At 39.7% G+C, this 11897-nt stretch overlaps 1 protein-coding gene across 1 annotated transcript; it reads right to left on the reverse strand.

The window, feature by feature from the left end:
- Positions 1–2389: 2389 nt before the first annotated feature.
- On the reverse strand, positions 2390–7398 carry LOC105383940 (toll-like receptor 6). The gene has a single exon (XM_011554078.3). The coding sequence runs from the start codon at positions 7170–7172 to the stop codon at positions 3162–3164; it is 4011 nt and encodes a 1336-aa protein (XP_011552380.3). The 5' UTR covers positions 7173–7398; the 3' UTR covers positions 2390–3161.
- Positions 7399–11897: the final 4499 nt, after the last annotated feature.

Raw genomic sequence — 11897 nt, forward strand, 5'->3', positions numbered from 1 at the left:
GAAACATAAATTAGAGCAGGAGTTTGGGGACAAAAAAGGTTGTCATCATCGAACTGATAAGTAGTTTCCTTTCAAGGAGTTCGAGTGTTTTCACAAAAAAGTGTGCGTCCTCATTACAGCGACACATGCGCTACATTCCGCGCCCTAGCGGCGGGCGATTCCCTAGCGAATTTAAATTTGTAATTTTTAAACATGTCTTCCTTTGCCTTTGCCTCGACCAATAACGATGTATTACTATTTAAAAAAAAGCACCGACCCCGCCCACCGACGGAAACAGCTGCACTCCGGTAATTATTACCGATGCGCGATGTGGGCTCTTGAGCATTGGGCAATTCTATAGATTCCTAGCCTCCCAAATTAAGTATATTAATCTTTAATAGAAAACAGTTATTTTCTGTAACCATCAGCTTGTGCTTTCGTTCACAATCAAGCCTAATTAATTAAAGAGCTTGACCGCATTGGAATTTTAGTGAAGAATGCCATAAGCTCGATGGCCACGTATTTAGAACATGACTTTGCCTTTAGGTACCTAATAAGAAGTTAATTTGGCTCTACGAAAGTAGAATATGTTTTTATTTTATGTTTATTAGTCACGAAAACCACCAATTAACTGAAGTCGTAATGATAAGCAAAAATACGTACGTAAAGACTATTGAACTTAGTAGTGACAATAGGGGTACACATACTAACATACTTTTCACGTAGAATTTATAAAAAATTAAACAATTTTTCATGGAACTCTGCGTACTTTCGTGGTATTCGTACATAGGTAATTAATTAATTATTATATTTACCCGATATACTTATATACAATTATTAATAGCCTAAGTATAAGAATATTTTCTGCCCTTTCCATAGTTACTATCATGTTTCTTCTAAGAATAACCATTTATTAATAAATTGGAGTCATGTGAAACTCTATCGGTTGGCCATTAAATTCACAATCTCGTGGAGGATTCGCTCATCGATTGAGTTATTATCGACAAATTATAGTTATAACTATCGGAAACCTACGCTATTTTATTTTATCTGAGATCGGCATACATCATTGTAGTCATGATTGAAATTCAAATAGCTATCATCACGAAACCGTATCAGTTTACCAACCCGTTATAGTGCCAATATGCGACAGCTTTTCACATTTACAGACAATAACAGAATATACCTACCACATACAATGCTTGGTACCTAATAACAGCCACAAAAATCCCGACGAACACTGTCTGGTGGTTCCACGAAGTTATACCTCCAGGAAAATGATGATATACTTTTATTACTTTGCCTTAGCCATATTTCAAATTTAGCACCTAATTTTGTAAGTCGCAAAATATCCATACGAGTCTACATCAGCTCTCGAACAATAAACCTGTCCTCGGTCGATAACATCACAATATCGACGTCACCAAAGCTAAAAGACCGTTTATAGGGACATAAACGTTTATAGATTCATAAACCAGAAACCAATCTATTGTTCTCAATCTGCCTACGCCCGCCGAGTGATGTGATTCAGCTTTTTGTCTGCGACCACCTCGTAATCAATTGTCACCTCTTGAACATTTCCCACCTAGGCTCCAGTCTCAAATCCATTCGGAACGGGTTTGGGATAGACACGATGGCAATAAACGATCGGGGATCAGGTTACACGATGAACGAAAAAAGGTGATGAGTGTTCGCCTTCATGCGTTGTAGGCGCAAACTGATGACCCTCGCGCCGAGGCCTATGTCTCGATCGATGGACTCTATTAGATCCGGAATCTTACACAACACGGCGACTTTATGTGTTTGTCTTTCTCGAGGATAATGTTTCACACACCTTCACATGTAATAAATTTATTTGAGAACTGTCGATATGTTTACGTTCTATGGTATTATGAACTAGACAAAAGTATTTAAAGTATTTTCTGCTGCACTATGCCGACTGTTCGTGAAGCGTCGACAGACTCCATTAACTTTTCCATCATTTCAATTTCATGGCTCGCAATTTATAGTAAGTTATTGCTCTACATTCTGACATTTACAAAGCAGCATCACGAATAAGAGACATCGGTGAACCTGTACTCCCAAAAGTCAATTAAAATGCTGTTTATTCATCCGTCGAGTCTCGCTCCCGACGAAGATTTATAGCGTCGCAGCGGGGCTGCGCGCGCGCAACAACGCAGACGCTTTTTAAAATTAAAATCATATCCCCCCAGAGTGCCGGCCTATTCAACTAGCTAGATCCATTTAGATAAAATAAATATTTATATACATTTTTCTTGCCTGATCTGAGGCATAAGTATGCCAATTGATTACCATATTCTGATACTAGCCCAAATCTCTGTTTAACTTATCTATCTTTATCTTAATCATGTGATCCTAATCAGTTGGGTTTTGAATAAAAATCAGCAAATAGTAGACAAAATATTAATTTATTCATACTCTTGTTTGGAAGCGTAATAAATACGAAATTTTCTTGTTCTATCTAACTTAAGTTACATCACAAAATTATGTGCTTAGTCTCTTTAAATCATTATTTATTATTTACAATTGACTAGGGTACATTTCAGTTCTTTACAAATTCTTCTCTTATAATCTACTATTTACAGTCATATCTCGTTATATTTTACAAACCTTTACATCTCACTGCAACTTGTTCAAGTCTATAATAAGTACCTAACATTATCACAAAATATTATTATTACATTCCCGCAACATTACAGGAGCATTCTTTAAATAACAGGAACCTTATATTACCAGTACAGTAACTATGTATAACATTATTATCAAGTTGAGTTAGTTTCGAAATCTACTGCTTTAAGAAAAAAGCGATAATTTGTCAACAATTTCTTTCTTTGCTTGTACATAATATGAAAGCATTAATTCAAGAGGAATGTGTTTTCTATTTATAATAAACATACAAACTGAGTACACAACGCAGTGTTATTTACAAAAGAAAGCAATAACAGGTACATACTATTTATAAATGCTAGTTGTGCTACAACATTATTGAATCAATAATTAAATTAACGATCAGATCTCTCAACCTCTCATCTAAGCACCAACATTTTTAGCCATCGTATACAATACGCTAGTATTCCTTCAAATACGTTCTGATATGGCAAATAATACAAACATTACATAAATACGAAATATTTACACAAAAAAATAATCAAAAGCTTTAACTACACAAAATAGGTACTTCTCATGTTAGTGGGTCTAGTGTTGACGGGCAGCGGGATGGCCGACCTCAGCGGGCGCTCCTCGGGCTGGTGGTTGTCGATGGACACGTAGCTGTGGTGGTGCGGCGGCCCCTCGCTGCTGGCCACCGAGCAGGTCTCGTCCTCCGTGCTCCGCGCCGACACCTCCGCGCTGGCGCTCGCTGAGTGCAGAGGCGACGCCATCATCAGCACCGGCGGCGCCATCCCGTACTTGTACCACGGGTCGTGAGATTTCGGCGGCGCCGTATACCTCAGGTTCCCGTGCCGCGAGAACCCCTCCCGCGCAGACTTCAAATGTATACTATTAGCACTGTGAAGCGTCCGATTCGCTAGCGAACTGTCCACATCCGGTAACCGAAAATTTAGCTTCTCCCAACAGTTTCGCTCACCCCACACTATCACTGAACACGTTTTCAATAGCACTTTCATGTCCGGGTCTATGTTTATGGCACTGAGGTCCGTTGTCACTAGGAATATAATCTTTTGTCGCCTATGCCTGATGTTCACTGAGTTTATAGTACTTTGTATAGCGGCGCGGATTTCCGGGCTATACCACTCTTGTTGGAGGAAGTTGATGGATAACACTATCACTAGTCGCTTGGAGTACTCGGCGGCGGCCACGAGGCTGTCGCTCTGGTGTCTCTCGAGCAGCTGCAGGTCGCGGTGCTGCAGACACAGCGCGCGGCCCGAGTTCTCGAGCTCCGAGCTCACGGCGCGCGTCACGAAGTCTTTGTCTTTCAGATTGTACACGAAGAAAGCGTCGAAACGCTTGTTCTTATTGTCATTCATGTCGCGAGGTGAAGGACTGAATATTCTTATGCCGAATCGTGAGTGCATCCACAATTTTAAGTCCTCTCGAAACATAAAGAATAGGGCACACAACAACAATAGCACGATTATTATGATCAACAACATTGCGATGTATGGAATGTAATTTTCAACTCCGTCTGATGATTCGATGATAAGTCTTTTCAGCGTTTCAGTTCCATTTTCTTCAGTCGATACTTCAGTTTTACACTCTTTAGCCACCGTTGATATGGTTTTATTCATGGGTAGCCCGTGTGCAAAATAGCACATCATAGTCTCGGTGTCTTTAGATTTCTTTATAAGCCATTGGTTGAGCTGAGAGATGTCTTTACAGTCGCATATCCAGTTGTTCCCATCGACGGAGACACGCGTGCGAGGGTTATTATCTGTGATGATTCTCCACGGCATGTAATCAGCGTGCCCGTTATTGTCAAGGTCTAGGAATTCTAATGAAGGCAAGAAATTAAAAGTATCATTCTCAATAACTCTTATTTTATTGCTACTCAGGTACAGCTCGTTTAGATTGGGGAGTCGAGTAAACTGTGTATTTCTTAGCACTTCTAAGTGATTGCTCGCTAAGTGTAGGATTCTCAATGACTCAATACCGTTAAATGTTCTATTTTGTATTGTATTGATATTACTGTTATTGAGATATAAAACTTGTAGTCGTTTTTTACCAATGAAAACGTGATTTCCTAATTCTTTTAGATCGTTCCCATCCAAGTATATTTCGGTCGCGTCCATCGGTATCCGCTCGGGCACGTAATCATAGCCGGCGTTCGAACAATCGACCACGTTCGAGTTCCAGGTAAGATCATGATAGCAGGAGCATTTATCTGGACAAGTCATCTTGCAGTCGCAGGCGTCAAAGTCACAACAATGACAAAGAGTGAAACAGTGTGATTCATACTCGCACAGAAATTCAGAGGTTTTCACTTCCAGTAAAAGCACTTCGGTTTTCACTCGTGAATGCGTGAGTGTACATCTAACATTCTCTAAGTCCATGACTCTAGGGCGTTGCCGGAGGTCGCTTAATTGGTTAATTCTCTGCAGCCATTCCATTGTGCAGTCGCATGCAAACGGGTTGTCGCTGATATAGAACTCCGGCAGATCTTTGTCGTCCGGAACTGTGGATATTGCGAACGCGCCAACTTCCAATGTTTTAATCTTATTTGAATAGAGCATAACTTTGTTCAGATTATACTTCTGTAGAAATGTTCCTGGGTTTATCTTTTCAATGTTGTTATCGTTTAGAACCAGTGTTTCAATACTGCTGGGAAAAGAGAACTCGTCTAAACTTTTTATTTTGTTGAAGCTGACGTCAATCATTTTTAATGAGCATGTTTCCTTTACCCCATACGTATCTTCGAGCTTCTCAATTTTATTCTCATGCATATCTAACCACTCTAGATTTGTAGGAATGTGACTGTAATCAAACCATAAAAGCTCGTTATTAGAAACATTTAACCAGACGAGAGGTTGCGAGTTCGTAAATACTCCTTTCAGATCGACTAATTTATTTCCATCCAGTCCAATCGCCTTTAATTGCATATTTGAGGCAAAGGCTCCGTCATCAATTTGATCGATGTTATTTGATGCCAAATTTAAGATTTGTAAAGATGGTAGAGCAACAAAAGTATCTTTGGAAATTTTCTCAATCTTATTTCCAACAAGACGTAATCCATATAGGTCGTCTAATCCTTCGAATTCCGATGTTGTTACTTTTGTGATTCTGTTCATTCCCAAATCCAGAGATGTCAAAAATCTTAGAGTCTTTATAGCTTCCGGTACTTCTGATAACTGGTTTCCACTAAGACCCAGATCGTGGAGTTTAGTTATGTTTTCAAACGATCTTATATCGATATTTGTTATTCTATTCCCATCCAAGAACAGTTGATTTAATACATACAAGTTCGAAAAGTGACTGCTGTCCACTTCAACGATATTATTGTGAGCCAGTGAGAGCGAGTGTAGATTTTTCAAGTTGGAAAACGCTCCGTCTGCAATGCGAGCTATGTTATTGTATTCCAAACTCAAGAACTGTAAGTTATTCAAATCTTGAAACAGCAGTGCATCTATCTTCGTGATTCTGTTGTGTGAGAGATTTAACACAATCAAACGTACTAATCCAGAAAAAGTGTCTCTGTTCACCCACTCACTAGTCAATTGATTCACTGATAAGTCCAATATCTGCAGCTGATCAAGTCCTTCCAATAGGCCGGGTGCCAAAACACTGAGCGAGTTGTTATTCAAATATATCTGTTTAATGTCTCGAGAAGATTGAAACATCTCAGGTGGTAGCGCCGTTAGTGCGTTAGTTGATAAGTTCAGTAGTTGCAAATCACTCAATCCAACAAAAGCACGGTCCGCCACTGACGATATTCTATTGTTTTGCAGAAACAGTTTCTGCAACGCTCGCAAACTCGACAATCCGTTGTCAGGCAGTGAACTAATTTCATTGTAAGACATGTCCAATATTTCCAACACTGTGTTACAGGATTTTCCGGGGGCTGTTGGTCCGTTGCCCCAGTCGGAAAAGCCGAGGTTCGATATATCTTGCAATCGGTTCTGTGTCGCATTCAACTCCTTCAAATTATACAACGGGCAGAATATTTCCGAGGGTAAAACCCAGATGTTATTATCTCCCAAGTCCAGCGTTCGCAAATCCGTTAGACCTCTAAAGCTGTCTCTGTGAAACTCCATTGACATCGCAGACCAATCGGTATTATGCGTCCGTATAGTCAAGCTCCTGAGGCCGCTGAGCGGAGATAATACCGCAGACGGGACGTATCGGATTTTGCACGACTGTATCTGCAGCTCCTTGAGGTTATGGAAGCGAGAGAGGAGCTCGGTGCCCTCCTCCTTCCTGCGGCCGATGTCGAGCGAGCTCTCGAAGAACAGCGTGTCGGTGCAGTGCAGGTCGAGCGCGGTGATGCGCATGGCCTGCGAGGCGCTGAGGCCGGCCAGCAGGTCGGTGGCGCCGGCCGCGGTGCGCAGCGAGCACGCCACCTGCACGCGCGTGGGCTCGCCCGCCGCGCCCGACACGCGCTGCCACTCGCACTCCTGCGGCGCCTCCGCCACGCGCGACGTCAGCGACGCGCCGCCGCAGCCGCCCCACACCCAGCTGCTCACCACGCACCACATCCACAACAATCCCATCGATAGCATCTTCAACACTCACTTTTAACTGTCACATTAACTAAATTGTCACTTTTTGCTCCGTTATTATCGTGCACATCGCTCTGGTAACGCGGGCGCGCTCGGAAAACTTGATGAATTTCCCGTCAAACTTGTTTCGAAGTCGGAAACATAACGGCTCGAAGTGCGTAAAAGTTGGCCGCGAGCGACGTCACTCCCCGGGACGTGAGAGAAGCGACTGCGGAGTGACGAGAGTTGAGCGACCGGCGGCCGGCCGGCGCCCCCCTCCCCCGCACCCCGCCCGGCTCCTCCCCAGACAGAGCTATCCGATATGCTCGTCTCGTTTCTCTCCAAAGTTCACAACGGCAACAAGTTGCTCGCCGCAAGATTGGCATGAAGAACAGAAGCGCGCTCCGCGAGCTTTTATAAACATGGCGGTGCTTACTTTGTTTGTTTTACCTTAATCATAATTTCAATCACGTCGATAGTGAAAAGCGTGTGAAAAGTCGTTCTACAACCAGTTCATATAGGGAGTAACACATTCCAAGAAGCTTATTCGATAGAGTAATGTTTAGTTTTCAAACTTTTATACTAAGTAGGTTTAAGCTTTTAAGCTCAAGATCTTTACTTTCACCTGAAGGTCATACATAAGTAATTGAAAGCTCCACCATTATTCAACAATACTATTTGTTTTCAAATTATTTACTTAAGCTAATATAGGTACTAATCATTAATAATTCAGAACCTAGATCATGAATCCTAAGTGAGTAGGTATAGGTACCTCCAGTACACATAATGGCTCTCACCACAATAACAAGGTTTGGTTAGGCTGTGGTAAACATTAATGTAATTACGTAATCTAGTCATCTCTAGAGACCTAGAATAATACGGGTAAGTTCAGTGGGACAACTGAATTGTTCATGCCTGCTGAACCGGTTCGCGGGTCCAATTTCGCATCATTAGGTAATGAAGTGCTAACTACGCATGGCAGCTCGTCACATCATCATTAGTCATTATTAGAATTTCTTTATTTATGGGCTAACAATTAGTGTTTGAAAAGAGGATTATACTTACTAACATGTATATTTCAAAACTTACTTTTTTATATATATTGTAGGTACTTATGTATATTTACGATGACAATGTATGTACGGTAGACGTATCGAATCTGTATGGGAGATATTTAATTATTTAATAAATTTCCAACGGCTTGTTTTTGGGAAAAGGTGTTCAGTTTGATTTGTAGATCAATCGGTTGAATTTTTAGGGAGCACCACTTTTACACCCTGTATTCGTAAACTTACATAATTAAATTGTTGGAAATACCTAGTTACTTTTAAATTTTCATTCGTAGGTATAGGTAATTAATATTGATTTCCTAACCACCAACTATCTCACAACAAACAATGATTCATAGTTTAGCGATAACTCTTTATCTCTGTACCTGTCAAAGTTACTCACTATTTCACTATTCACTATGCCTATGACATCATTACGCAGGTAATAAGTATACACTTCCCTTAACAGGTTGTTAAGATAATAAATTGCATTAGTCACCCATAATTTTCATTTAGCACCCAATAGGCTAACCATTAAACACCCACACTGACGAAAATAAGCAAATAATGATAGAATCTTGTAGTTGTATTAAACAATCTAACAGTGTATTGAGAAAACATTAATAAATTATTGCACATAACATGACCTGAATCACTAAATTCTTTTAGTAGTTAATACAGCTATGAGCCTTAATGTACCTATATAATTGTACTTATTTCAAAACGTTTAAAGCAGTCATGAACTCTGAGAATCTTAGTACTAAGAGATCCAAGTCCCTTGCTTCCACTTAACAAGAGCTTTTCCTAGTTAGTTTAAAGTGATCTTTATTACACGGCACGTATGTAGTCCTACACTTATTAACATTGAACATGTGCATAATAGAAGGTATTATACTTACATATTTATGCTTCTTGAAATTACTAATAAACTTTTATTGCAAATTAACATTTACTTTGTAAGTATATCTACTTGGTCTGACAAGAGAAGGCCTAAGTATATGGTCTTATTAATTTCTAGATATGAAAAAGGTCAAGCATCTAATTTTAACATAAACATCAATAGACCTGACTTTTATGAATTTTCACAAAGTTGGTGCATTTTCAAAGTGAGGAGTAGAGAATAAAGTACCTACAGGCTCTTATATTGGATTCCTTGTAAGTACAATCTATTTGATGCATAAATACAAGCAGCAATCCACTGCAAATGCCTGAAATCGACATTTACATCAACCTACTTTGTGTGGAGCCGCAAGACACTTCAACCTCATTTCGTTTCGCGCTTTCCACGCGGCATAATTAAAAAAAATGAAAATATTTTATCTGCACTATGGCATCGAGTGTGACGACGGCTGCACGCTCGCAGTCGCAGCCTACATGAAAGCAGTCGGAACATGAAAAGGCCTTTATTGGCATTCTTGTCGGCGGAACACAAAAATTGCTCGCAAAGGGTTAACTGATCTAAACGAGAGCTCTACAAGATAAGTGCCTGGAGCGACGGCATAGTGTGGATCGATACGACAATTTTAGTTTTAATGTAGGTACTGTTCATAGTATTGAAGTGCGCAGATTTTTACTGTAGGTATTATAAAGTTTTATGTTATGTTATGTTCGTTAGAGGACATGGTTGTTATATATTATGTAGAGCAGCTGAATTTCAAATATTACTATTAGAGTTAAATATAATAAACTTACAATAAGAACCGTTGAGACACTATGCTTCTGGTGGAGTTAGAGGAGTAATATAATCAACACCGAGTTACTGAATAATAATATCTCGATGACTTGCCGGTTATCAATTTATTTCCTTTTTGTTTTTTTTTTGTTTCATACCTGTAACATTTTAAGCAGAGGTCCAGTACACACTACAGACATATAAAAGGCACAAAGGTATTATTGTTAGTGCAAATAAAATGTCTAGTCAAATTTATTACAAAATAGTCATAATAAAATATAATTTATGACCAATGGTTATAATGATGAATTTGCAACATTTATATGAGTAAATTTTACGTATTTATATACAAACTTAAGTTTACCGGTATCTTTTTATCTCAAATTGCAATAAGCATTAGTGGCAAACCAGCGCTGCTTAGAATTAGAACTGGTAAAAATAAAGTCTCGGGAATACCACAAAGGAAGGCATTAAACGTAACATAAAGCTGTTGGAAGAAACAGTAAAAGTTTTACACAGCTTTTTAGTTGCGTATGTTTTACTGAAATCTTTACTGTCGCAATGGAATAGTGTACCATTTTATTACACTCGGCCTGAGGTCTATATCGCAAAGACTGACTTGATTTATGATAGACGGTATAAATAATATAATATGAACCTATGATGAAGGTACATTTAATCTTTAAGACCTCGTCGCATACTTTCTACAAAGACACCATTCCTAGAACAAAATTGAGACGATTCTGGACATGGGTTCTCAATAGGAGCAGCACAATATTCTGCAAAGCACCTTCCTCGTCCAGAAACTACTATTAACCATTTAAAATTATTAATCATAATCAAATTTACGAACAAATAGGGATACATTGATCACATCCACCCATCACATGTCGTATGTTCAAATTGGTTACGTCAGTCGATCTCTCATGAAGAGCTAATGCTTTGGCAGCGCCCGCTCACTCCGGAAGCTGTAAATCAAAATACTCTCCCGACTCGTCAACCGATTCTTATACCACGCCAGCGCAGCATGACCTACCCCACCCTTCGCACCCAACAAATCATCACATGATTAAGGGGCTATCAGTGATTTCATAAAGATCTTACAAAACTGGACGCGCGGTCTTCGAGTAACCTCCAAAATTTCTTTATCTACTTTTTACTACTCGGGCGCATCCTGAAACGCAGTGAAAATAAAGTTTTCCTCTCACATCTTCACTTGTCTCGTTTGATCTAAGATATAAATCTCAACAGTACAGCTACAGCTCTTTGTGAATGATAAATATCTACGACTCAAACTGTTTCAGTAAGTTGGACTTCAGAGCTAAACCATATGTCTATTTATTTAGCCGTATCGGTCATGTATCTATGTCGTTAAGGTCGTTACTATCAGATTTTATTGCACCAAATGAATTCCACATGTGATTTTGATCACCATAACTAACCGCATTACAAAACGATCGATGGTTGCCAACTGTTCCCTGCGCCTCTGCGGTCCCATTATCTGTCGATAACTAGGGTCTATTGTGACTTTCCGCAAAAAACGCATAAATCGAATCGATCTTCCTAGCTGTCTGCCATCGGCTTTGTCCACACGCCATCGATGGCTCTAATGGTGAATCCCTACAGACCCATACGCATTTGGTGTTGGCAAACGTCAAAATATTTTGTACAGTTGTCCTAATGGCGATGTTTTTGTAAATTCTTTCTGCGGTTGGCATTAACTCACATTGTTGCTTCATCTGGGGGAATTATGGCCAAATGTGCATTTTTATATCTAACAACACAAGAAATTATATTTGTTGCTTCCAACAATCCAATTCGAAGTCTCGTCCTTTGATGGCCTCACTGGTACAACGAAACAAAACTTCTTGTGAGAAACAGAGAAATATAATGGATTTTTTTGCGTCCGAAATCAAAAGGTAATTTATTTATGAGCCGAGTCAATTCTCCCGCTCTAATGAAGTTAGTACGCTATAATGAGAAAAGCAGTAGCTGCGGCTGTGGGTGACAAAAAAATGAGAACTT

Source organism: Plutella xylostella, chromosome 23 (genome assembly GCF_932276165.1).
Source record: "Plutella xylostella chromosome 23, ilPluXylo3.1, whole genome shotgun sequence".
NCBI lineage: Eukaryota > Metazoa > Arthropoda > Insecta > Lepidoptera > Plutellidae > Plutella > Plutella xylostella.

Bases quoted from the DNA above. Each gene is read 5' to 3' on its own strand.
- LOC105383940 (XM_011554078.3), bottom strand. From the start codon at position 7,172: ATGCTATCGATGGGATTGTTGTGGATGTGGTGCGTGGTGAGCAGCTGG.